General features: G+C 41.2%; 2 protein-coding genes across 3 annotated transcripts in view; one reads left to right on the top strand and one right to left on the bottom strand.

Moving 5' to 3' along the window:
- coq2 (coenzyme Q2 4-hydroxybenzoate polyprenyltransferase) overlaps positions 1-5,162 on the bottom strand; it is a 31,337-nt gene extending 26,175 nt beyond the window's left edge. Inside the window, exon 1 of the mRNA XM_061260713.1 lies at positions 5,118-5,162. The gene's annotated coding sequence lies outside the window, so the exon portion shown is untranslated. The remainder of the gene's footprint in view (positions 1-5,117) is intronic.
- A 100-nt stretch (positions 5,163-5,262) lies between these two features.
- Positions 5,263-21,737, top strand: zgc:152968 (uncharacterized protein LOC564848 homolog). 2 transcript variants are annotated; one of them, XM_061261341.1, is made up of 16 exons: positions 5,263-5,482; positions 5,873-7,398; positions 7,484-7,582; positions 7,680-7,884; positions 8,157-8,305; positions 8,525-8,665; positions 9,081-9,195; positions 9,456-9,527; positions 11,606-11,752; positions 14,068-14,181; positions 15,456-15,529; positions 16,166-16,270; positions 16,536-16,651; positions 16,774-16,912; positions 18,708-18,828; positions 21,141-21,737. In XM_061261341.1, the coding sequence occupies exons 1-16, from the start codon at positions 5,335-5,337 to the stop codon at positions 21,230-21,232; spliced, it is 3,363 nt and encodes a 1,120-aa protein (XP_061117325.1). In that variant the 5' UTR covers positions 5,263-5,334; the 3' UTR covers positions 21,233-21,737. The 2 variants fall into 2 exon arrangements, with proteins under 2 accessions (XP_061117325.1, XP_061117326.1); XM_061261342.1 differs by lacking the exon at positions 5,873-7,398 and having other exon boundaries at positions 5,287-5,482; positions 21,141-21,734.
- The last annotated feature ends 6,210 nt before the right edge of the window (positions 21,738-27,947 follow it).

Genomic DNA, 27,947 nt, shown 5'->3' with positions numbered 1-27,947 from the left:
CCAGGCAGGCTTCAGCAGACTGAAATCCACTGGTGTTAGCGGCAGTGGTGAGTCTCACCACTAACGACGTTTAGCTAAATACATGGGTAACTCTTAAATAGCTAGCTTGCGTGGAAAGCAGCTACCAAAGAAGATGTAATATGAATCATGTTAGACCAGCTCATTGCTATCACACGGCAGTCTGCAGCAGCCAGAATCACCATGGGGGTATAGGCTGAGAATACAGGGGTACAGCGAGGAAATAAATCCCTCATAGTGCACTTTTAAAGTGACTGTAAAGTGGCTGGAAATGTTTTAAACCATAAGCTATCACATAGAGATGTATCCACTAGACACCCACTAAATATCTATTCAAAGTAATGTAAATAACTATAATAACACACATTTCAAGTCAGACATAAAATATGACAAGACTTTATGGGCGTGGTCTGGACTGCTTCACCACCCCACCTCCCTCCTCAAGATGGAGGGAGACTGGGAGAGGGATTACGTCAGGAGAGGGATTAAGGGCTGAGATAAAAGCAAGATGCAAACTCCAGACAAACAGGTCCCTGCCGCATTTGAAGCCTGGACAGTGTTGTTGTGAGGCAACACTGTGATCCATTGCACCACTATCCTGCCATGGAGCTCATGCTACAAATCTCTCTTTAGAAAAATCTCTAAATAGAAATCTCATGAAACTCAATGAATGAGACTCAAACAATTATTGGCCATTAGGTCAGGGAATTCTTGATGTCATCAAGGACTAACACCCAATAGCTCAGACTCAGAGTCATAAATCGATCAATCCCCACATCGGAATAGAGGATTTCTCAAATTTTGCTGATGCTTAATACATACAATAATAATGCCATTCAATGTAGTTTGCAGCCATTCCAGTCATTTAAATTTCCAGTCACTTTTTTAAAACAAATTTTGAAAGGTTCTCTTTGCCCATTGCTACAGTAGTATTTTACAAAACAAAGTTTCTCCTGAATGCATTTCTGTAAGCACCCCACTTATTCTGACTCTTCTTAAAACTATTTATTTTTTATTATTCTTTTTTTTTTTATTGCCATTCATGGTTCCTGGTTTGAATGCTCCTCTTACTTTGCAGACTTTGCAGATTAGTCTGGACTTGGTCTCCTTTTCTACCTGCTGTGATCTTTTTATTTCCTCAATTATTTGGTTTGGAACTGAAACATATTCAGAACATTGGTTTTATAGCTTGTGTACTACTTTTGCAAATTTCTCATGCCACCTCAAGAAAACAACTAGAAAAACTTTTTGACAAGAATGTAAATAAAATGAATATTTATATGAATACTGTATGATATATGCATTCAAAAAATGTCATTCAGAACTTCTACTATTCACAAAATTGATTAATATATTCAGTATATTTAAGAGTTTAAGTTTATACAATATATTTTTTAATTGTCATTCATGCACAATGGCACAAGAACCAACATAAATATTAACTTCTATTACTAATACTAATATCCATTTAAATGTCTAGAGTTTTTCTACTGTGTAGGGAAAACACCGTCATAATAATTATGGCAGATTTGGGTTTTCCCTGGCTGGAGTAAATGTGTTATTTGAAGGTAATGTCAAAAATTTCCTGGAGTAGGTGTGCAGTAATGTAATTATATGCCCATAAATACATGCTAATTAATCCGAGGAATAAAGAGACATGGCTGTTTTAGTAAGGAGTTTAGCCTTTCTGCCTTTAGTTTATTTTGCACTGCCATGGATTTGGAAGTCTTGAGGACTCATATTTATTATGAGCACATTTTTCATAATTAATGAAAGCAATTGTATTATTGTATGAATACTTGCTAATCAAATTCTAAAACGTATTTTAAGCATAAGCAAAATTAAATATTCAAAACAATATCACAGTTTCAAAGTGTCAATGGAGCAGGACAGGTGTAAATGATGACACTATTTTGTGGTAAAATAGCATTTGAAATTGGTCAGGTGCTAGCTTACAAACACGTGATGAACAGCAAGGCACCGCCTTACAGAAAGCTGGGGTGGAGGACTGAGTGTTCAGCTTTGCAGGTTTATACCTGAGGTTAGGCACCCACAATTAAACAAGGTACTTGTAAACTGAATCGTTTGCAAACAGATATAAATCCAGCTGTATAATTAATTAGCTGCAAAAAAGTAACCTTTGTGAGTAACACTGCATGTTTGCTCATGACATCTGAATAAAAGAACAGACATACTTGATAGAAACAATCAGTTTCTATCAAGTTTTTATTTAATTTTACCATACTGCTAATAGGCCTGCCATTCAGTAGATTTTAATTATTGAAATTCTGAAATAGCTAAATTCTGTGTTAGAGACCTCTAGTGGACAGTCTGTAAGCAGCACAGTTTAAGTTGACAGTGTGAAGAGACGTTGCATCAAAGGGGAGCAGTAATGATTTATTGTCAACATGATTACAATTTCAGAAGTGACAGGTTCAGTTTTCAACAGTTCAGCTTGTTTTCAACAGTCAACAGACCTCCCCTTGTGTATAAAGTTGGTTCGGTTCTGCCGTTTATAAATGTTTTTATACAGAGCTGCATAAAAGGAGATTCACTTAATAAACATGGAAATTTGGTGGTGGGTCCATGATGTGCAGGTGTTGATTTAATAACCATGTCCAGAGACGCTGGTTGAAATCAATTTATAATGTAATGTAATAGGATGTAATAGGCAATATAAGTATCAGGCAATTTTGGCTGACAATCTAGTTACCTCTACCACAAGGCTGAGACTTGGCTGTAGGTGGACATTCCAATGACCCAAAACTTGCCTCAAAATCCACACAGAAATGGTTCAGTGACAACAAAATCTATGTTCTGCAGTGGCAGACCTCAATCCAATAGAAAACCGGTGGGCTGAACTGAAGAGGTCAGTTGATAAGCACAAACCCAAGAATGTGAAGGATCTAAACTACAGTATTAATATGTCAGTGTAGTATTAATATACAGCATAGTGTCCACGGTCAACAATTAGATCACATTTTTTGAGGGACAATATCACCAAAAATGAGCATTCTGCATTGCTTTTTCTAATCTACAATCACTGAGCACTTTATTAGGAACATTTTTACTTTATTACACCTACTTATTAATGTGATTATTTAATCAGCCAATTGTGTGGCAGCAGTACAATGCATATAATCATGTAGATACGGGTCAGGAGTTTCAGTTAATGTTCATATCAACCATCAGAATGGGGAAAAATGTGATCTGAGCGACTGACCATGAAATGATTGTTGGTGGCAGACAGTGTGGCTTCAGTATCTCAGAAACTGCTGATCTCCTCGGATTTTCACACACACTAGTCTTGCATGATGAAAGGTGCAAAAAACTAAAATAAAATCCAGTGAGCAGCAGTTCTGCAGACAGAAACATCTTGTTAATGAAAGACATCAGAGGAAACTGGTCAAAGCTGACAGGAAGGTGACAGTAAAGCAAATAACCACACATACAGTGGTATGCAGAAGAGTATCTCTGAACACACAACACATCATAACTAAGTGGATAGGCTATAGTAGAAGTCTAAAAAATAAGTCTGATAAATACCTATTAAAGTGCTTGGTGAGTGTATAAAATGGTATCAATCTTGCCAGGAAGAGGATAAGTGCACATTGTCCCCACAGATGGTGAGGATCACAGTTCTAGAATTGCAGCGATTGAGTGCATCTTGGGGTCACAAAGTCTCAAAAAGAACCATAAGATGCCACCTCCATGCCGACAAACTCTTAGGAAGGAATGCAGAAAGACAGCCCTTACGGAGCATAATAAACAAAACGAATCTGCCATTTGCCAAAAGTCATTGGAATAATGACTGGAGGAGAGTATTTGGTCAGATGGACCAAAATTGAATTTTTAACCATCCACTGCATCAACATGTTTGGTGGCAAAAGAAAAATTAATACAAGCAAACGCACCTCATACCTGCCAAATACGGAGGAGGGCCATTGATGTTTTGGGGACATTTTGCTGCCAGGGGCAGGGGCACTATTTAAGATCAATGGCATAATTAATTCAACAAACCTAACCACACATTACAACAGTGGTATGGAGAAGAGCATCTCTGAACTCACAACGCATCATAACTCTAAGTGGATAGGCTACAGCAGTAGAAGTCTAAAAAATATACCTAATAAAGTGCTCACTGAAATTGATGCTTCTCGTTCTCCCATTCATACAAACACCAGCATTGGCTGCCATGCAAGGCACCAACCAGCTTGTCAGGGACACTTTGACACACCCAGGACGGGATCGAACTGGCAACCCTCTTTACTGACTGAGCCAATGTCGCCCCTATTCTGGGATAGAATTAACATATTGATTGCATATGCTCGTTTCAAATGGAATTTTAATTTTAAGGTATATCAATGATTTTTTTAAAATTGTACAAGGAGTATTTTTAAATAAGTATTTAAACAATAGTATACCCATTCTCTTTAATTTGCATTACTATTCTACTGTATTTTTTATATGTATGGTAATTCATGCTGCTGTATCATACAAGACATAAGATGTTTACTATTTTGATGTTCAATCTCAAACCGTGCAGTTTATGAGCATGCAAGCAGCTGATTAACAGCTAGAGACTAGATGCATGTATTAGTACAAAACAACCAAAGTTGTATGCTGAAACTGGCTATATTCCCCCCGCCACGCCCTCTGAGCAGTAAATTGTCATTATGTGATCTAGTAGAGACAAAAGCTTTCCTGGGTGAAGGGAACATCAAGGAGTCATGAAAAATGTATGCATACAATTCATCCACAGATTCGTGCTACATGAAAAAAAAAAACAGTTAATTTTGGCGATTGTTGCACTCGCCGAACTTAGTAGAGAATAAAACACTAAAACTTGGGTTTATTTTTCATACCAACTTCAATATATTAACGTACTAGAAATAATCATGCCCCTGACTTTTCTACAGTTCTACAACCACAGGAACGTCCGGACACGTCTCGGAAAGACGGGAAAGACCGTTGCTTCAAATTAGCGATACATCAAATCCGCAAGTTCCGCATCTTAATTTGTATGCAATTTCGCGATTGTAAGTATGAAAAACGAGTTCCGCAAAATATTAAAAGGTCAGCGCTGGGTGTATTCTCACCCTCCTGTGTTGATTCTCCTTTGCCTGGTTTAAGCACACGTGCGCCTTCTGAACCTTTAAATAATGACGTGCCAAAACCTTCAGGAATATTTCCTGTCAGCTGGACCTATAAAAACTGACGTTTGATTGACGCCAAATTCAGGGCTGTAAACAAACCTGGGGATGTTCGAGTACGAAATTACACTTGCTTGGACCATATAATAAGAATAAACTGTTGATGTTACCTTCAGCTAGATTTTTTGAGGAAATACACTGCCCTTTTTTCCGACAGGGCTTTTGTGAGCGACCTTTCTGTCAATATAAACATGGAAACGATGAAAAGGTGGTTTCAACTTCATATCAGTCACGTTTCACAAGATCAGCTGGTAAGTTCATATCTGTCTAGATTAAATTAAGTTGATTTGATATGCTCGCGGTCGCATGTTCCGCGGAGCTGAGCTTTGGTGTTAAATCTAAGTTTGTTAGCTTTTAAATAGTATGCCTGGCGCAGTCTAATGTGCTCGTTACCCATCTCACTTACTGAACATGGAGACTATGTTGTTCAGAGGTTTGAGGATGCATTTGTCTCTAATGATTTATTATATTTAAAACGTTTACCTTCTGTATATTCATTCAACCGTGTGTGCGTTGCTCCAGTAGTGGATTTTAATTATATGTCATTGTTTGTTTATTGAGTTTCTTTTGATACGAGAATATTCAGAAGAAATTCCTGTGGAAAACCAGTTGTTTTTTTTTTTTCTCGTTCCTCTATAAAGGAAGTGCAAGGAATCACTTGACACTTAGCAAAATGACCCCCCACAACAGAGAGGTGTCATTTGAAAGGGACCCTTGCCTTTTGGAGTTGGAAAGGATCAACAAAGAAATTGAAACTGTGAAATGTGAAGTGGAGAAAGAACAAAGACGATTATCCCACTACAAGAGCCTTCAGGGTGAAGGTGATGGTACGAACAAAGCGTTGATCCCCTATAATGATTCTGTAGGTAAAGGCCATAAACCTATTCACTGCAGCACTTTGTGTCAACCGAAGTCCTCTGCTATGCATTCCCATATTAGCAAATATGTGGTTGACCATTCCAAACCAAGAACAGATTTGGAATATGACCCTTTGTCCAATTATGCTGCGGATGTGCGGTCAAGCAGTTATGCAGAGCCCAAACCTCAACTCTGTGATGGCAGTGAAGAAAAACCATGTCTGAAGAGGCCAAGGGAAAATCCCAACAAAGATAGACGTGAGTTGCTAACTATAGAGCTAGAGGACTCTGATGATGGTGTCCTTGTCATTGATATTCCACCACTTGACGTAAAAAGGAAGAACCGCAGACGCCAAAAATTGAGCAAGACATTACCCGAAGTCCCTGAAAATGCCATACCTCTAGTCCCTATAGCTGATGTTTTGATTCCCATTCAGTCATGCAAAGCAGAGGTCTCCACACCTGTCTTAGGGGGCACACAGTCCGATTCTAACTGTGCTCAGCCCTCAACTGGGGTTACTGTAAATCAGGGAAGTGAATGTGAACAAGACCCCAATGTATTTGAAGATATATCCAAGTGTCTGGAAACTCTCAGGAGCGAAAGCGAAAAAATCGCTCCACTTCCAGAAATGGAAGTTGTGCAGATGAACAAGCATAGTACTGCTTCAGAGTCCTCCACAACTAACTTGGTCTCCTGGTCCCAGAAGGATCCACCAGGCAAGCAGAAGAGCAACTCCAACATAATGGTGCCTCAATCGATAAAACAAGAGCTTGCACCCAGTTGTGATAAAAAAAGCAACTCCCCACTCCCAGCCAGACTGGTTTCATTCCCAAGATTTACAGAAAGTGACGGGGGTACTCTCCCAATATCTGTTAAATCCAATTCAAATATCCAGAGTAATGACCAGCAGAGTACCAGCATCCTTGAAAGTTATTGGTTGCCTGTGCAACAGATTCCACTTCCAAGTTTTCAGAAAACAGGATCAGACTCCACCAAAGGTCACTCAATGCCACCTGTAGATCCCAAGTACAATGACGATCCAGAATCCACAGCCGATACCAGTCCTATCAACCTGTTGCAAGGTCCATCCACGTCTGGCAATGAGGTGGACCATCCTGACATTTCCAAGGATCAACAGTTGAACAAAATCAGTGAATCGGTGACCAAAACTGATTTGAGCTCCGGGGAGGAAATTCATTATTCAGACGTGGAGCTATCTGACAGTGACCCCATGGAAGAGTGTTACCGCATCTTCATGGAGGCCAACCAAGGTGGACAAAATCCAGTGGATCAGCGGGAGAGCTCAACTGTAAGACTCTTATCTGATTTGGTGCTTGGTTGTGGTGTGGGCAGAGGGCTGAGCTGTTAGTCTGAATGTAATTGTGTTAATTCAGGTGGAGATATCAGACTTGGAGAAGCCAGGGATGGAGAAGCCACCTCCCCTCCTGCTAGGACCAAAGAAAAGGGTCGCGCATGTGTCCAAACATAACGAGGTATGTGTGTGCGTGTTTGTACATGCATGCGTGTGTCTGTGTGTGCTCGAGTGTGTGATTTGACCTTGTTTTTATTATTGCTTTATTCTTTCCACAGGTGAATAAAAGCAGACAGCAGGTGATTGTTCCACTGAGAGGGTCAGGCACACATTTTCCTCATCCCTCCAGAGTCCAGCAGCTGCAGCAGAAGGCCGCAGTGTTGACCACGGCCATCAAAGGAGGCCAGGCGTTTGTGGCTGCAACTGCGCAGAAGAAACCAGTAACTCTGTTTCCTGTTTCACGGCCCCTCCCTGTGCAAACCAGTGAGTGTCATCCAGAGTAGGAATGATTTATTCATTTGAATGATGGAATTCCATGACTTCTGGTGTCACCGCCTGTAAACCTGTATTCTGTCCTGAACCATAACTGGAAATGTATTTGAGGCTCCCTATTGAATGTCCTGCATGTTTTACTGTAAATGATAGACAGGTCATTGAATTCATATACTGTAGCACTTTTCTAGATGATCAAAATTGTTCTTGGTAGTTGAGTAATACAATAAAGCCTCTTATTTTGTATTCCTTAACTTCATCAGCCTGTGTTAATATCATACCTGTTGGATCAACTATACAATTGGGCTCAAATGTGCACTTCATCATACCGGATAGGAACTCTGCTCTGCCCATAACTCCGGTTCCCACCCAAGTAGTGTCACCACAGCACACTACTCTAACCCCTGCCAAGGTAAGTCTGCCCTGCTTAGTGCTAATACTAATTGAGTGTAAGAAACCCAACATATCAGTAATTGTGAGTGAACTGAAAAGACGTTGGCATGTTGAATATGCTGGGGGGTGAGTTCCAGAGCAAGTCGCCCAGGCTTTGCTTCGGTTGTGAAAAACCTTGTTTAGCAGTTGTGTTTAGGTTTGCAAAACTTGTTCAAACAAGTGCCATTGTGTCCCCCAGCCATTCGCCTTCAAAAGGAAACCCAAGGCCCGGCCGGAGCCGAGCGTCAAAGTGCCGCATGACATACGTCAGCGTTATGTCAACCTGTTCGTGGAGGAATTCCTGAAAACATCCTACACCGTGCAAGATGCTTTTGAAAAGGTCTGTGCCTAAGATTGTCTCAGCTGTTGCCTTAGTAAATCCATGAGGTAGACATTCTATAGTCTGTCTTTTGTGTCTGCAGAGTGACTCATCACATTAAAAATTGGGTTCCAGTGTAGTTTTGCTCCTTCTAGTTTGGAATTTAATCCTCACCTTGACAGGGTGACTAATTTGCCACTCTGCAAAATGGCACATAACTGAACCTACGATGCTTCACTCCTAGGCAGAGGGTGACCCTTGTCAATTGGCTGTCTGTACCAACTGTAAATGAAATATTTCTGATTTGACAGAAGACGTTGCAGTAATGAACGCAATTTAAGCATATGATTGGGCATAACTTTTTTTGAGAAAATGAAAGCTGCTTGGAATGACTCTCACTGGTAATTTGAACTCCATTGAAATGGACTGCTGCTAGGCACTGGCTGAGGAGAAGATGGTATATGATCGTAGCATCAACAAGCTGAAGTATCTGAGTGTAGCTGTGAATTCCCTCAAGAGATTGAAGAACCAGAATCTTCCCTCTGTGAAAGGTCTGTATTTCTGATATATAAATATAGCTGACTGTCTCTGTGCATTTTGGCTGTCATGCTGAACTCTTACCATCTGAAATGATCGAAGAGCCTTCCTTTAACATTAAAGTCTCACCATGAATAATCTAGAACTAAATCTTTTCTGAACCATTTTATATATGTTAAATGCACTGTACAGTCAAAGTAAATGTATTTAAGAGTTTATTTTCCATTAGCATGCCTGTTGGTTCTGTTCAATTCCTGGTTTCTTTTTTTTACAGCAAGCATTGAGGCCAGTTCCCAGGGATCAAGAGGCAAAATTTCCCTCACTCCTGTAGAACTACAGGCAAATGGTAGGAGCTAGAATTTGCTACATAAATTACCTTTTTTATTTGGTCAGTGCTTGTTCAGCTACACATGGTAAGGTGCCTTGGTCATCAAATTATTCTATGCCAAACAGACCTAAATGTATGTTTGCATGCAGCCTGAATTTCTGAGGAGGGATATAACATCACTCTTCCAGGAGAGAATTGATCAACTCCACAGCAGGTGCGGATATTTGGCCTCATGCAAGAACATTTTCGTATTATCATGAATCGCTGGCGTGTATGAGGGTGCCACATCAGATTGTACAAATGCTCCTAACTTTAAAGAGTAAAATTGACCACATAAACATGATGAACCACCTGCCCCTTGAAAATTAGCCTGCATGCAAATTGTAAATTGGTATAATTGACGCCCCAGAAATGCTATATAAGGCTAAGCGTGTCCAGAAGATTTATTCATAAAAATATAATTGAACCCCCAAGCAGTCCGTTTTCTGGGTGGTACTGTGGTTGGGTTCTGTCGGATAGATGGCACAATGAGATCAATATGAACAAGGGACGTAGTCTACCTGAAACACTGTCGGCACCTGATTGGGTCGACTGTGATCATTGGTTTTGGCAAAGCATTACTATATGGCTGGCTGTTGCTAAACTTTTTGTTATTCATCCAAAACAGTCCACTAATAAACAGTGCCTACGGAAAGTATTCACTCCGCTTCACTTTTCCACATTTTGTTATGTTAAAGCCTTATTCCAAAATAGATTAAATTCATTTTTTCTCAGCAATCTACACACAATACCCAATATTGACAAAGTGAACTTCCTAGAGCTGGCCTCCGAGCCAAACTGAGCAATTGGGGGAGAAGGGCCTTGGTCAGGGAGGTGACCAAGAACCCGATGGTCACTCTGACAGAGCTCCAGGGAAGATGGGAGAACCTTCCAGAAGGTCAATCATCACTGCAGCACTCTGCTCAGGCAGAAGCCACTCCTCAGTAAACGGCACATGACAGCCTGCTTGGCGTTAAAAAGGCACCTAACGGACTCACAGACCATGAGACGCAAGATTCTCTGGTCTGATGAAACCAAGATTGAACTCTTTAACCTCTTTGCCCAGAATGCCAAGCATCACGTCTGGAGGAAAGCAGGCACCCCTCATTGCCTGGCCAATACCACCCCAGGTGAAGTATGGTGGTGGCAGCATCATGCTGTGGGGATGTTTTTCAGCGGCGGGATCATTACATTAATGGCATTTGGCAGACGCTCTTATCCAGAGCGATGTACTTTATTGGACAGTATATAGTATAGAGAGACAGGAAGAATGGGAGCGAGAGAGAGGGGAAGACATGCGACAAATGTCGGATGGTCGGATTCGAACCGCCGACGTCGCAGCTCGCAATGAGCATGCGGTCAGTGCTCTACAGGCTGCGCCACCGAGACACCCCAAGAGCAATGTACATTTGATTAGACTAAGCAGGACAACGGAAAGATGAATGGAGCAAAGTTCAGAGAGATCCTTGATGAAAACCTGCTCCAGAACGCTAGGACCTCAGACTGGAGCAAAGGTTCACCTTCCAACTGGACAAGTCTGTGAATGTCCTTGAGTGGCCCAGCCAGAGCCCGGACTTGATAAGGCCAGAAATGTTTTGTCATTATTGGATATTGTGTGTAGATTTCTGAGAAATAGAATTTAATCAATTTTGGAATAAGGCTGTAACATAAAAAAAAAACTGGAAAAAGACAAGCCGAGTGAATACTTTCCGTAGGCGCTGTATGTTTCTGAAAACATTGAGGTGAGAAATAAGCAATGCAGTTGCTGAATCTTTATTCTTATTTAATCTGCAACACCTAGTTTGACATTTTCATGAGTTTTGTGAGCCAGGCAAGCTGGACGCATTTAATTTGCATGGGCAGATTACTATATGCAAATGCAAATACTGAACTGATGAACGTACCACAGCACTTGTTGGACTGTGCCTGTCATTCACCGTAAGAAAAGGACTGGAATGGCCACAGAGGAGCTTTTTCGATAGCCTGTCTGTCTCAGAAATGGGAAGCTTAAGCATGCCTGGCCTTTGAATCACTGGAGACTTCACGATGAATTTCAGATCCAGGAGTTGCCGCGCTGTATGAACAACTGAAGGAACATGTACTATTGGAGGTGGCATTTAAGGAAAATGGCTATCCTCTTCAGAATCCAGAAAAACCTGGCAGTGCCATATTGTATGGGGAGGTGAAGAAAGGAAGCACTGACCGTAGGTACCCTTGTTCTACTGACTGTAGTGTGATGACCAAGATTTAGCCTTGAGCCATTTGTCCATAACTTTCAGTTGCTAATCTGGGCTAATGTTGCCACAAATACAATCTGTACCAATGTGTTCATGAGTTTCATACTTTGATTCAAACTGTGGTTTACAAATTAAAGTAAGGGTTGGGTTTGCTTCTTTCAATGCGGAACTGGAATGTATTATTATTTTGGTTAACTTTGCACGAGGCAAAGGGTTTGTAAAGAAAGCAGTGGTAACACTTGCATTTTGATTGAATCCAAGTCGCTGTGTTTAAACTTTCCAAAACAGAAATGAGTGGCAGTCACAATACAGTCTAGTCCAGAATTATTGGCACCCTTGATAAATTTACACAAAAATACTGTAAAATAAAATAAAAACATACCGCTATTGACAATTCCCCATCCCCTCCCACATGTGTAAAATTGGGTGCTTTATTTAAGTGTTATGGAACGATGGTGGTTAGGCACCACGCAAATTGTATCCCCACTCCACTATTTACGCAACAGTACTTACGTTAGCTAACGTTACTAGCAATAATGTATCCCCACTGCATTAATGTTAGCTTGCCAATTTAAGTCATTTGTCTTCGTTGTGGACATTTATCTGGACACTGCCAGATAACGTGCAGTTATTGATTTAACTTAGTGTTATTATGAGTCAATATTTCCTTCACCGGGGTTTGGTGGTCTTGCTGGTATTTCAATCCGAGGATGTTGCCGTAGTTGTATTTATTTTATTTCTTTAGTTCCTACTCCTTTCCAAATCCCCTAGAAGGTAAAAGGATAAATCGTTCATTTTGCTTTACTTTGGTAGGCTACTAGTAGCAAGATAATGATAACTCAGTCTCCGTCTCTGGGCAGAGAATACCAGAATGTGGGAATGACCCACATTCGTATTTTGCAGTAGGTATGAGGTGCGTTTGCTTGTATGCATTTATCTTTTGCCACCAAACATGTCGATGGAGTGGATGGTTAAAAATTCTATCTGGTCTCTTCTGACCATAATACTCTCCTCCAGTCATTATTCCAATAACGTTTGGCAAACGGCAGATTAGTTTTGTTTATTGTGCGCCGTAAGGGCTGTCTTTCTGCAATCCTTCCTAAGAGTTTGTCGGCATGGAGGTGGCATCTTATGGTTCTTTTTGAGACTTGGTGACCCCAAGATGCACCCAATCTCTGCAATTCTAGAACCGTTTTTGTCTGCAGAACTGCTGATCACTGGATTTTTGTTTTGTTGTTTGCACCACTCTTTGAACTCTAGTGTGTGTGTGAAAATCCGAGGAGATCAGCAGTTTCTGAGATACTCAAAACACCCTGTCTGCCACCAACAATCATTCCATGGTCAAAGTCACTTAGATCACATTTTTTACCCATTCTGATGGTTGATGTGAACATTAACTGAAGCTCATGATCTATATCTACATGACTCTATGCATTGCACTGCTGCCACATAATTGGCTGATTAGATAATCACATGAATAAGTAGGTGTAATAAAGTAAAAATGTTCCTAATAAAGTGCTCGGTGAGTGTGTGTCAATTTATTTTTTATTTATTTTTTATTATTGCCCATGCAGTGCAAGGTGGTATTTTTAAACTGTTTTTTGTTTTTGCCCATTACCAGACTTGTGAAGGTCAATTACCATTGGTCTCTTGAGTTGATGGTTCTTTGGCTTTTCTTTTGTGATGGCTGACAAAGGGATTTTTCATTATTATTATTATTATTATTATAATTATTATTATTATTATTGTTATTATTACTATATATTATATACTTTTACTTTTATTATACTATACTATTATTTTATATTTTAGTAAAACGTAATTGCCAATTTAACAGTTTGATCTTATTGTCAGGGGTGCCAACAATTTTAACACCTGTTATTGTTTTCAGAACAATAACAAAAGGGATTATGTAATAAATTACCGCAATAAATGTTTTTTCCCATACATTTGAACATAACATACATATTATTATTGTGTGTGTATTTACATTTCTTTGCATATAAATATAGGCAATATTAGCCTTTATTCTGTGGAAATTCTGCCTAATTATCGTCAAATTTTCGGCAAGGCAATTATACGATATGCATTTATGCTAGGTATGTCACATTTCACACTTTTTTCACCGAAGCAGGTCTTAAATTAATCTTTGCAGTAGAAAAACTGTTGCATTTGTTATTTGTAGTCAAGGAGAAATGCTTGGATTGAATGTTTATATTTTGTGTTTTCCATTACCATCTTGAGCTGATTTTGGTGTGTAAACATCACTAACATGAAAACAGCTATGAAGAGGATTTGCTGCCGGTGTGGAGCAACTTTCTCTGTCAGCCAATCAGGGAGACATGTCCGCAAGGAGGAGTGCAATTATCACTATGGGAAAGTGGTTGAAAACAAAGGTAAGTCAGAAAATGCGCAAGCCAAATTCCACTGCTTCCCACTGCTCACAAAACACTGTTAGCGATTGGCTGTTGCTCCTTTAGTTTAGTGTATTCTGTCTATACAGTGCAATCTAAGTATTTGGACAGTGGTACAATTTCTGTTATTTTTGGCTCTGTACTCCAGAACTTTTGATTTATTAATGACACAATGAATATGAGGTTAAAATGCAGACAGCCTCAAATTAAAGGTGACAATGGACATTCATATTTGGCAATCTGTGTAGGAATTGCATTCCTTTTTATACAATGACTGTCAAGGAGGCTGTTTTGAGGCTGAGAAATAATAAAAAGAGACAACTGTAAACTTACTGAAACAAACTGTTTAGAACATCATTAATAAGAAAGAGAGCAAACGTGTATGTTTGACACCATTGCCTTGCTGTGGGATGAAGCAACACCCAATGGGATTTGAGGCATTTGATTGAACTTGAGTCGACAAAATGCTTCTGCATACGTCAGAATTCATTCTGCTGCTATCAGCTGTTACATTATCACTGAAGGCAAGTGAGCCAGCATCTGTGGCAGCTATACATGCCCAAACAAACACCCCCACCACCATGTTTCACAGATGAGATGGGGTGCTTTGGATCTTGGGCAGTTCCTTTTAGCCTCCACACTTTTCTCTTGCCATCTCTCTGATACACGTCAATCTTTGTCTCATCTGTCCACAAGACCTTCTTCCAGAACTCTGCAGGAACCTTTAAGTACTACTTAGCAAATTGTAACTTGGCCATTCTATTTTGCAGCTAATTAGTGGTTTACATCTTGCAGTGTAGCCAGGAACGCATGTAGATCTGTTTGTGAATTCATCTGTGGACAGTAGTCACTGACATATCCATGCCTGCATCCTGAAGAGTGTTTCTGATCTATCTGTGTTTGGGGATTCTTCATTGTGACAAGAACTCTTCAGTCATCAACAATAGAGGTCTTCCTTGCGCTAGCAGCCCCTTTGCAATTACTGAGCTCACCAGTGCGCTCTTCTTAATGATGTTGGGTGTCCCAATTGTGCAATACAACACATTGCCTCTCGGACTGCCAGTCCAAAATTGTGGTGGGAACGGATTAATTATCTTGTCATTGATCATGATAAGGCTTCCCACTGTTGTTGGATATGAAAATTTAAAAGTAAATGATTTAAAGTCATTTCAGAACTTTACCAAGCATCATTGCGTATGGTCATGTGTCATCTACTTGATGACTGTGTTGCACTGTTCGGTCTCTGGTCATGCCAGTTCCTGGTGGAGTAGAAACTCGCTACAGCTGCTGTGAAGGAGCCATTGGAACAACTGGATGCCAGGTTTTTAAGGTGAGACATGACATTTCTTTAACTCCTGTTCACTACAATTGATGTTTCTTATGCCTTTTACTCGATTCATAGCATTATCGGTGAACATAGAATTGCATGACCACTGAACTGTTGTTGGATAGATTTAAGCCAACCATGATTCCTCTGGTTGCTGCTGCATTCGCTGCTCCCAGTACAATTACTGTTGCCAGTTAATGGTATACCTCTTTTCCAGTAACTACCAGCTCTTGTAGTACTGTGTGGCCTGTAGTGTGGAGGAGTTTGCACAACAGTGGCTTAATCTTTCATTACTCCAAATGATGGTAAAATAAGATGGGAACAAAAAAGTAAACTAATATTGAACTGGGAAACTGTGTGAACATCAGTTTTTTCATTTTTTACTTTTAATGTAACACTTGCATGTGACTTTCCATTTGTGTTTTCTATTTTGGGTCATTGAAGTACAACCAGCCATTTTAATAATGCAATGTCCTGCTACTGTATTTTGCAACTTTCTATCCCTCAAATAGTGTATTGAAAAAGTAGGCACTAGATGGCAGTAATGCACTACTGAAGCCATTTTGGCATAGTTATTGTACGGTCACTTCCTGCTGTAACAGTCACAGTCCAGTTTTTAATAGGCATTTCCTCTCCCAGCTTCATGTCCATGATGCCATGAGTCTTGATGGCTTTGTGAAGAGCCTCCCAAAGCCCCTTCCTGAGAATGACTGTCCTGGAGTGTTTGCGCTAGACTGTGAGATGGTAAAATTTAATTTTATTGTGTGAGGAACTGAGCTTGCTAGATGTATTCAAATGAAAGATGTGTTTACATTTTTGTCCCAAATAAGACTGCTCTTGTGCCAAAATAATAGATTATACAGTGTACTAGGACTAGTTTAAGCATTTAAGCTGACGGTTAGTTGGTTGTCTTCAAGAATGAATGCTTTTATAATTCCAACATTTGTATCTTCAGAAACTGTATGACATGCATAAGTGAGTAATGTACGATGGTTTTCCCTCTATATAGTGTTATACCACTCAAGGTCTGGAATTGGCCAGGGTAACTGTGGTAAACACCAGTTTGCAGATCATCTATGACACCTTTGTTAAACCTGACAATGAAGTAATCGACTACAACACCAGGTAATGACGTACCCCTCAAGAAATAGCCTTGGGCACAAAATGGTTTTTGGAAAGTTTCCGCTATATGTTGTGGGACTTCTGCATAAACTGCAATAGTGTGAGTGACCTCATTTGTCCTGAAGGTTCTCTGGAGTGAGTGAGGAAGATTTGAGAGGTTCCAGCTTGTCCATACACAATGTCCAGGAGGTGCTGCAGAGTTTCATCAGCGCAGACACCATCCTCATCGGACACGGCCTGGAAAAAGACCTCTGCGCCCTCAAGGTGCGTAAACATTAGTGGGGCGGCCTGTACTCTTTCCCTTCTAATCCCAACTGCGATAAAGGGACACGGTTATGGTCAAGTGTAGGGTTTTCACGGGTGGAATATCAAAGTTGGAAGTCATCTTTCAATGAGAGTATGGATGTTCTCACCAAGGTGGTTTATTTTCATGATATTTATGCAGTAACGTAGGCTATTTTATAGGCAAATATAAAGGTTCTATGTATAAATATAAATCTAAACCATGCATGTGCATGAACAAGATGAGGCATTCAGAATAAACCCATTAAATGTATTCAATTACAGAAACATTTGCTATGATAATTAAACCAAAAAGGTGATGACCTAAACAATGAAATGTTCTTTTGCATAAAGTCCCGTTCATTTAAACAAAAGGACATTTGTGCATGGGAAACATTTGCACTGTACAATTGATGCTTCTCGTTTACCCATTCATACATACACTCACACACCAACGGCGATTGGCTGCCATGTGAGACACCAACCAGCATGGATCATTTGGGGGTTAGCTGTCTTACTCAGGGACACTTTGACACACCCAGGGTGGGATTGAACCGGCAAACCTGCCGACTGCAAGACAACTGCCCTTACCTCCTGAGCCAATGAGATGACTGCTCTTACCTCCTGAGCCAATGTCACCCCACATAGGCTTTCAATTCATATAGGTGCATCTCAAAAAATTTAAATATGGAAAAGTATTTTTATTTTATTTTTTTCTGTAATTTAATTCAAAAAGTGAAACGTTCAAGAGATAGTGGATTTTTGGAAGATTAAAACAAAAAAAGGCTTGAAATACTTCACTTTGTGTAATGAATCTAGAATATATGAAGGTTTCCCCTTTTTAATTAAATTACAGAAAAAAAATAAAAAATATATATGTAATATGTTATGTTATATGTTACATATATATGTTATATGTTTTATATATATATATGTATATGTATATGTATATGTGTGTGTGTGTATGTGTATGCATATTATCATTATTTTTAATTATTCATCATGGCCTTCAGTCAGGACCTTAAGTTGAAGTGGGTGTCTTGGTGCTGTGATCAAACAGAAACACCCACACAGGCCCCTACTTCATATGGATGCATTCTTTTCTCTACTGCAGTGATACTCAATCCTGGTCCTTCAGTACTGCTTTATTTTTTCCTTAAGTTCAGTGACCAATTCTGACCAAAGAAATCAGGTGACTTGTTAACTGTGCAGTCAACTGCTTTAACTAATCAATTGACATGCTACTCAAGTGCTGAGTAACAACAAAATCCAGTAGATCCTGCAGCCTTCTATGACCTCCAGAATGAGGACCATTGGCTTGAAGACATGATTTCCTGGCATTTAAACTTCCATCCATGTTCACTTCCTTATCGGACTCTCCCCATATTGGAGCAAGTAATTGTGTGTAAGGTCTCAATTAGAGCCTCAATTGTATAAACACTTAATTGAGCTGTTGGAATGTCTACGGCACAGGTGTCAAACTCCAGTCCTGGAGGGCTGCAGTGTCTGCTGGTTTAACTCCAGTCCTGGAAGGCCGCAGTGTCTGCTGGTTTAACTCCAGTCCTGGAAGGCCGCAGTGTCTGATGGTTTTCAGGTTGTTCTCAGAACCTGTGGTTCATTTAAGCCATTGATTGGCAGAATCAACACACCTTGTTCTCAAGGCCTTAATTGGCTGCTGATCGGAAGGAAACCACAAACACCAGCAGACACTGCGGCCCCGTGGGAATTCAGTTTCACATCCCTGGTCTTGATCTTGATTGTAAATGTCCGATTTCAGCTTCTTCACAGCAGTGTGGTGGACCTGACTGTAGTGTTCCCTCACCGGCTTGGCCTTCCACACAAACACACACTTCGAAGCCTGACAGCAGATTACCTCCGGAGAATCATTCAGGAAAGTGGTAGGTCACACTTGTCTCAGCAAAATGTGTGGAATATTTTCACATTTAATTTGTTCTATAATTCTTGAGAAATAAAATGGAACTAACATGTAAATGAAGCTGATATGGCTCTGGTGTGGCTTAACCTACCCTAGGACGGGACGGGGAGAAGTGTACATTGAATATTTATGAATTTTGAGCACAATCCAGAGGGCCTGCTTCCACACTAAGCATTTTTAAGTGAATTGTAAAAATTGAATTTACCTGAATTGTTTTGATACTCCGAAAAAGTAATTTCAAGTTTAGTTGTCATCAGTAAGGCCCAAGAGGCCTGATTTCAAATGCCCATATCTTTGGAACTGCGGGTCAAAATGAAGAACTCTTTTTCTGGTAATTAATATCTTGACCACTTAGCAGGTTTGAGTTGGTTAATCTAAGACTATTCTGGGGCTGTTATCTATGTGGTATGTTAAAAATAAATGTCAATCATAAGCACGTGGGTGATTAAAAAAACCAATGAACGGACCTTTTAAAATGTATTATAAAATACAGGTATAGACGATGCAGGAGTTAGAGTATTAAAGTTATATGAGCTGTCTTTCTAGACCTTGCCAGTTATGTGATGGCTATATTTTGAACTACACTGCTCAAAAAACACTTAAGGGACACATCAGATCTTGATGAATGATTTATTCAAGTTGAAAATCTTTACTGAAGTACATTGTATAATTTGTTGAGAACAAAATCGCGTAACAACAGTCAAAGGAAACCAAAATCATCAACCCATTAAGGGCTGGATTCAAAATCACACTGAAAATCAAAGTAAAAAATTTAAATCACAGGCTAATCCAACTTTTATCACGGCAACTCATAATGTGAGTCAGTAGTGTGTTTGGCCCCCGCGTGCCTGTACACACTCCCGACAAAGTCTGGGCATGCTCCTGATGAGTCAGCGGATGGTGTCCTGGGGGATCTCCTCCCAGACCTGGATCAGGGCATCAGTGAGCTCCTGGACAGTCTGTGGCAGTACTTGGCGGCGTCGGATGCACCAATACATAACATCCCATAGGTGCTCAATTGGATTTAGGTTTGGGGAAGATGAGGGCCAGTCAATGGCATCAATGCCTTCCTCATTGAGGAACTGCCTACACACTCTGGCCACATTGTCCTGCACCAGGAGGAACCCAGGGCCCACTGCTCCAGCGTAAGGTCTGACAATCGGTCTGAGGATTTCATCCCAGTACCTAACAGCAGTCAGGGTACCGTTGGCTATGACATGGACATCTGTGCGACCCTCCAAGGATATGCCTCCCCAGACCATCACTGACCCATCGCCAAACCGGTCATGCTGGATGATGTTACAGGCAGCATAACTTTCACGCCTGTCACATGCGCTCAGTGTGAATCTGTGACGAGAACAGGCCCCAGCGGTGGACCTGCCGATTCTGAGCTGCACGGTGCTGGGCTGTGAGCACAGGTCCCACTAGAGGACGTCGGGCCCTCATGCCACCCTCATGGAGTCTGTTTCTGGCAGTTAGGTCAGAAACATGCACACCAGTAGCCTGCTGGAGGTCATTTTGTAGGGCTCTGGCAGTGCTCCTCCTGTTCCTTCTAGCACAAAGGAGCAGATATCTGTCCTGCTGCTGGGTTGATGCCCTTCTATGGCCCTGTCCAGCTCTCCTTGTGTAACGGCCGGTCTCCTGGTATCTCTTCCATGCTCTTGAAACCTGCTTGCAACCACACGTATGGATGTGCCTTCCTGGAGGAGCTGGACTACCTGTGCAACCTGATTGGGCTGCAGGTACTGCCTCATGCTACCAGTAGTGACAAGGACTCTAGTAGAACACAAAACTAGAGAAGAATCAGTCAGGAAGGATAAGGAGAGAGCAATTGTCTGTGGCCATCACAAGCAAAACCATTACCTTTTTGGGGGTTGTCTTGCTTTTGCATCTCCATTGCACCTCCATTGCACCTTTTTTGAGCAGTGTAGTGTTCTTTCGGTAATACTAAGAAGCACTTTACATGGTTTCATTAGCTGTAGATTTCATCACTATTTTGTGTATCAAATGACCAAAAACAAACGAACCTGTCCAAGACCGGTACATATTCATTGTCTCATTGGCTGCATGGATTTTAATCATTTTATGAATGTGTTTTCAGTCCAACAAAATGCAGGGATACATAAGACACGGTTCCATCGCAGACCTTGCCCTAGTCTAACATAAAAACACTTTGAGGCTGTGCATTGTTTGTACATTAGTTTAGCTGGACTTTATGGTGCGTGACTAGGTTTCAGAATTCTGAAAAGCAGTTGTTTGTTTTTTGTCATGCAGTCAAGGGTCATGACTCTGGGGAAGACGCTACTGCTTGCATGGAACTGATGCTGTGGAAGGTCAAGGAAGATGCCAAAGTGAAAAGATGGTGATTTCAATAAATTCCCCATCGCTGTCCTGATCCATATAAAAAAAAAAACCAAAAAAAAAACCCTGATCATATCAAATCCTGTGTTGATTGGCACTGCACACCTCAACCGCTCTGTGCGCGCTGTATCTTTCAGTTCAATCATTTTTTTTTCTCGTTTTAGCATTTGCTGTTCATTATTTGCTGTTCAAATGGTAACCCATGCCTGGGTCTAATGTTTAAGTTTAATGTTGGGGCAGGGATTGGGGGGGGGCATACCACATGCACTGGATATAAGTTAGAATGCACTTGGAGAGGGAAAACCGAGAGCAATGGAATGCACATCACTCCACCTGCAATTAATGTGATTTCTATACATGAGCCTGCTCGGTGATGATGGAGAATTTAAGTAAATGCACATTAAAGCTGTTTGAGTTGTGTGTATGTTTGTTTACCTCTGACATACTTGGTGTTTGTGTGTTGACTCGTACGTGAGAGGACCATTATAGTGAGACCCAGTCTGAAGCCAAACACACAGGACTGACCAGTAAATCACGCTTCCTTTTGCTGAGTAAGTTTGTTGCTGGATTACACTCATTTGAATTTGGAGGTTAAGGTCTAAAAATCAATAATTGGATGAATTAATTTTTTGAATTCATCCAATATCTGTAAAGACCCAGCTGTATTACATTACATTACATTACATTACATTACATTATTGGCATTTGGCAGACGCTCTTATCCAGAGCGACGTACAACAAAGTGCATACCCATAACCAGGGATAAGTTCGCTGAAAGACCCTAGAGGTAAGTACAATTTCAACTGCTACCTGTACAACAAAGATAAGGACAAGGGGCTTTTTTTTTTTTTTCTTTTTTTTTTTTTTTTTTTTGAACAAACAAACAAACAGAGCAAAAGTCACCAAAGTTAACTATCCAAACACTGCTTACCTAGCCAACAAAAAATACCGATACACAAGGCAAGTCACAGAGACAACAATTAAGGTTCACAGGGAGGTAGGGAGGGATGGGGAGAGGTGCTGCTTGAAGAGGTGCGTCTTCAGCTTGCGCTTGAAGGTGGGGAGAGATTCTATAGTTCTGACCTCAACGGGGAGTTCGTTCCACCACCGTGGAGCCAGAACAGACAGTAGTCGTGAGCGTGAGGTGGAGGTTCTGAGAGGGGGAGGTGCCAAGCGGCCTGTGGAGGCTGAACGAAGAGGTCTGGCAGGGGTGTAGGGTCTGATGATTTTTTGCAGATAAGCTGGGGAAGACCCTTTAACTGCTTGGAAGGCTAGCACCAATGTTTTGAATTTGATGCGAGCCATGACAGGCAGCCAGTGGAGGGAAGTAAGCAGGGGGGTGACGTGAGTATTTGGGAAGGTTGAAGACCAGACGAGCTGCTGCATTCTGGATGAGTTGGAGGGGTCTGATGGCGGACGCTGGGAGGCCAGCCAAGAGGGAATTGCAGTAGTCCAGGCGGGACAGAACCATCGCTTGGACCAGGAGCTGGGTCGAGTAGGGGGTGAGAAAGGGGCGGATTCTCCGTATGTTGTATAGGAAGAACCTGCAAGACCGGGTCACCGCCGCAATGTTCTCGGAAAGGGACAGTCTGCTGTCCATCACCACGCCGAGGTTCCTTGCACTGGGTGACGGCGTGAGTGTGGTATCCCCGAGAGAAATGGAGAGATCCAGATGGGGAGAGGTATTGGCAGGGATGAATATCATTTCAGTTTTACCTGGGTTGAGCTTTAGATGGTGGTTGTCCATCCAGCTCTGGATGTCCCTCAGGCAAGCAGAGATACGGGCTGAAACCTGCGTATCAGACGGCGGGAACGAGACGAAGAGTTGGGTATCGTCCGCATAGCAGTGGTAGGATAGCCCATGTGCAGTGATCACAGGGCCAAGGGAGCGAGTGTAGAGAGAAAAAAGAAGTGGGCCAAGGACTGAGCCCTGGGGAACTCCTGTGGCGAGGGGCCGAGGTGTCGATACCGAACCAGCCCAGGCAACCTGGAAGGAGCGACCAGAGAGGTAGGACTCAATCCAGTCCAGGGCTGTGCCACAGATGCCCGTTGCTGACAGGGCAGACAGGAGGATGGAGTGATCCACAGTGTCGAAGGCAGCAGAGAGATCTAGAAGAATGAGGATAGAGGAGAGGGAGGCTGCTCGTGCGGCATGAAGTGACTCACTGACGGAGAGGAGCGCAGTCTCTGTCGAGTGGCCCGATCTGAAGCCAGACTGATGGGGGTCTAGCAGGTTGTTGTTAGAAAAGAAGGAAGAAAGTTGAGTAGAAGCGGCTCGTTCTATAGTTTTAGAAAGGAAAGGAAGAAGAGATACCGGGCGGTAGTTCTGGATGATGGAGGGATCCAGGGTAGGCTTTTTTAGCAGCGGAGTGATGTGGGCCCTCTTGGAGGATGCCGGAAAACAGCCGGAAGACAGGGAGGAGTTGACAAGGGAGGTGACAAATGGGAGAATGTCAGGTGTGATAGTTTGGAGAAGAGAAGAGGGGATAGGGTCAAGGGCACAGGTTGTAGGGCGGTGGCAGAGCAGGAGTTGAGAAACATCAGAGTCCGTAAGGGGGGAGAAAGTGGAAAAGGAAGGGATGGGCCTAGAGGGGGGGAAGGGCACAGTGAGGGGGGCGGTGGTTGTATTACGTCTCAAGAGATTGCTGCTGGTTATGTGGTAGTCGCAGCCACTTCAATGTCAAATTGTGATGAATGAGGCCAGCATTACAATTCAATTCATAGAATTAGTGGTTGTTTTTGTGCTCAATCAATTTCATTGGTGGTGGGGGATTAAATTGATATTCAAGAAACCAATCAAACATAGCCACACAAATGCACTTTAAATATGCATTTTCTCATATATGCAGAGGATACAGTTGTGTTCAAATAAATAGCAGTGTGTTAAAAGTGAATAAAGTGCAAATATTATTATTATTATTATAAATTTAGTTCAGTCTGCGTTATTCTTTTACAGGAAGCAAAGAAAAGGAATATTAATCTGTTAAAAAAATGGCAGTGTTGACATCTTTCTCTTCAAACTCTCTTCAAACTGTATAAACTGAAGACATTTTTCAAGATTTAACTAAACTTTAAAATACTGAATTAATATTTAGTTGCATAACCATTAAGAAACTGGTATTTCAGCCCAGGATGAACACTCTACATTCCACAGTTCCTGTGAATTTTTGGGTTTTGCTTCAGAAACAGCATTTTTAATGTCACTCCACAAGTTTTCAATCTGGTTGAGTTTGGGGGATTGAGCTGGCCACTCCATTACTTCTATCCTCTTTGTTTGGAACCAAGATGTTGCTCGCTTACTTGTGTGTTTGTGGTCGTTATCTTGTTGAAACACCCATTTCAGGGGCATTTCCTCTTTGGCATATGGCAACAATCTCTTCAAGTATTTTGATTTCAAACTGATCCATGATCCCTGGCATACGAACCCAACACCGTAGTATGAAAAACATCCCCATACCATGATTTTTGCACCACCATGCTTCACTGTGTTCACAGTGTACTTTGGCTTCAATTCTGTTCCCAGAGGTCGTCTGTACTGTTGACGAACACTAGACCCAAAAATAACAATTTTACTCTCATCAGTTCAAAGAATGTTACGCCATTTTTCTTTGGGCCAATCGATGTGTTCCCTGGCAAATTCTAACCGATTCTGCACATGCCCTTTTTTCAACAATGGTGCTTTACGGGGGCTTCTTGCTGATAGCTTAACTTTGATCAAACGTCTTCTGGCTGTAACAGCACTTACAGGTAATTGTAGATCATCTTTGATCTTTCTGGAGCTGATGAATGGCTGAATCTTTGCCATTCTGACAATTCTTTGATCAGTTTTAATGAATGAGTCGATTACTCAGAACGTGCATGTCATAACAGTTGGGTCTGTTGTTTTTCTATTACACTACAACATCTACAAGTGAAGTATTTGCAATGCAGAAATATCACTACCACTAATAACAGTGGTTCATCATGTTACTGATGTTGTACTGCTATTTTCTTGAACAACTGTATAAGTAGAAACATAGAAGCCAAAACATGTTACAAGGGTCAAAATGTTACATGACCCTTGTATAGCGCCTATTGTAACTATGCACATAAGAAGTCTGCGGGTCACAAAACAGCCCTAGAGTCACCTGACAAGGGTACTTTACTGACTGTCAAAAAAATGAATTCCAAAAAAGTAGAGTCCCCTCCAAAAGTATTGGAACAGCAAGGTCAATTCCTCTTTTTGCTATACACTGAAGACAAATTAGTTTGAGGTCAAAGAATGTACATAAGATGACAGATCTGAATTTCAGCTTTTATGTCCTGGTATTTTTTATCTAGATTTGTTAAACAACTTGTCACCTTTTGTATCAGACCACCCAATTTCTAGGTGAGCAAAAGTATTGGAATGTGACTGACAGGTGTTTCTTGTTGCCCAGATATATCCTGTTAGATTGATTGGTTAAACAATAAATAGTTCTGAATATCTACTCTTGGTTTTAGCCTTGGTTTTTGCCTGTGAAGACTGCATTTGTGTTAGAAAAAATAAACGAACATGAAGACTAGAGAGCTGTTTTTTTCGGGAGAAAAGCAAGCCACTTTGAAGCTTAGAAAAGAGGGGAAATCAACCAGAGCCATTGCACAAGCATCGAGGATAGCTTTTACAACAACTTGGAATGTCCTGAAACAGAAAGAAACTGCTGGTGTGTACTGAGCAACAGACATTGAACAGGTCCACCAAGGAAAACAACAGCAGTTGATGACAGAAACATTGTGAGAGCTGTGAAGAAAAACCCCAAAACATCAGTCAGTGACATCACAGACAATCTCAACAGACAATTACACACTACCAACACAATAAAGGACTTCATTAGGGAGAAAAATTGGAAGGTTTTTGTAGCACCCCGCCTTTTTGCGTTTGTCTGGTCTGCCCCTTGTTTCTTGCTCTCCACCAGCTATTTTGAGCTATTTCCGGCTATACATCAGTCTGGAGACCGCGGTCACAAGCTACAGCCAGCAGAGAACAGAAAGTATCATTGCACTGTTGTGCTGTGTGATTGCTGAATTTGGGGTAAATGTCCATCCCATTAAACCGGTCATTAAACTCACCAAACTCACCAGTGACTTCCTGGCAGCTTGCAGGATATGCTGCTGGTCCGTGTAACGGAGCAGGTTATGAATCAGTGTTCTAAGCCTCATTCCCTGTTTTAGATCGGCCGCCATAGATCGACTGCCTGTTTTAGAAGCTGACCGGATCAGCATTTTCAGGTAGGGTAATAATGCAAAGGTTGCATCGCCAGTTCCTATCCTCTAGCTCTGCCATTTCAGCCTCAAGCTGATCTCGTTTGGCTTGGAGCGGAGATGTAGCAGTTTTGGCTTGTTTAACTTTGGCTTGGTGCGGAGATGTAGCAGTTTTGGCTTGTTTAACTTTGGCTTGGTGCGGAGATGTAGCAGTTTTGGCTTGTTTAACTTTGGCTTGGTGCAGAGATGTAGCAGTTTTGGCTTGTTTAACTTTGGCTTGGTGCAGAGATGTAGTAGTTTTGGCTTGTTTAACTTTGGCTTGGTGCAGAGATGTAGCAGTTTTGGCTTGTTTAACTTTGGCTTGGTGCAGAGATGTAGCAGTTTTGGCTTGTTTAACTTTGGCTTGGTGCAGAGATGTAGCAGTTTTGGCTTGTTTAACTTTGGCTTGGTGCAGAGATGTAGCAGTTTTGGCTTGTTTAACTTTGGCTTGGTGCAGAGATGTAGTAGTTTTGGCTTGTTTAACTTTGGCTTGGTGCAGAGATGTAGCAGTTTTGGCTTGTTTAACTTTGGCTTGGTGCAGAGATGTAGTAGTTTTGGCTTGTTTAACTTTGGCTTGCAAACTGAAAAATTCAGCCCATAGCTCTGTCGTGCCGTGTGAATATTGAGTGTATGGACTGGGTTCCATCCTCAGTCAGAGAGAGCTGCGTCTCTCATTCTTCTAAAGCAGCCTCTAAGACAGTCGCTAGCATAGCATAGCATAGCATAGCATGGTTTTCTTTATTTTTTAGGTCTGGCCCAAGCGCAGGTTTCTGAACATATCTATTATCTCGATTTGATAGTACGAATGAACTGTTGGGAGAGATCTGTTAAGTTGGTTATTCATGTAGTAATGAAATAAATAAATCAATAAAAGCAGAAGCATTTGAATGGAAGTAAGAAGCCTGAGGTAATCGCAGAGACTCATGAGATATCCTTCCCGGCGATGAAGGATGCATGAATACTGCCTTCAGAATTGTTCCCCAAGCCTTTTGCAATAATGTTCTATGGACAGATGAGTCAAAGGGGAACTTTGTGAATGATACGGGTCTCATTATTTCTAGCGTAAAGTAAATACAGCATTTCACAGGAAGAACATCATAAATCAAACATAGTGATGCATTGTTGCCTGGGACCTGGACAATTTTTAATTACTGAAGGAACCATGAATTCCGCTCTGTACCAGAAAATTCATAAGGAGAATGCCTGGTCATCAGTCCATGAGCTGAAGCTAAATTGTAATTGGCTTATGTAACAAGGCAATAATCCAAAACACAAATGGAAGTCCACATCTAATTGACTGAAAATAATTAAAATTACGTTTTTTAGTGGTTTTGTCAAACTTCTGCCTCGATTAAAGATGTGGCAGTACCTGAAAAGACCAGTTCATGCTCAAAAGCCGACCAATTTGTCTTTATTAAAGTATAGGTAAATTAATATAATGAATTTAATTCTGTAGGTAAA

Source organism: Conger conger, chromosome 11, assembly GCF_963514075.1.
Source record: "Conger conger chromosome 11, fConCon1.1, whole genome shotgun sequence".
Taxonomy (NCBI): domain Eukaryota; kingdom Metazoa; phylum Chordata; class Actinopteri; order Anguilliformes; family Congridae; genus Conger; species Conger conger.
This window is presented reverse-complemented; position numbering and strand designations above follow the sequence as displayed.

Bases quoted from the DNA above. Each gene is read 5' to 3' on its own strand.
- zgc:152968 (XM_061261341.1), top strand. From the start codon at position 5,335: ATGTTACCTTCAGCTAGATTTTTTGAGGAAATACACTGCCCTTTTTTC. The intron at 9,196-9,455 runs GTCTGTATTTCT...TTTTTTTTACAG, and splicing joins GAATCTTCCCTCTGTGAAAG to CAAGCATTGAGGCCAGTTCC. The intron at 14,182-15,455 runs GTAAGTCAGAAA...TGGTCATGCCAG, and splicing joins GAAAGTGGTTGAAAACAAAG to TTCCTGGTGGAGTAGAAACT.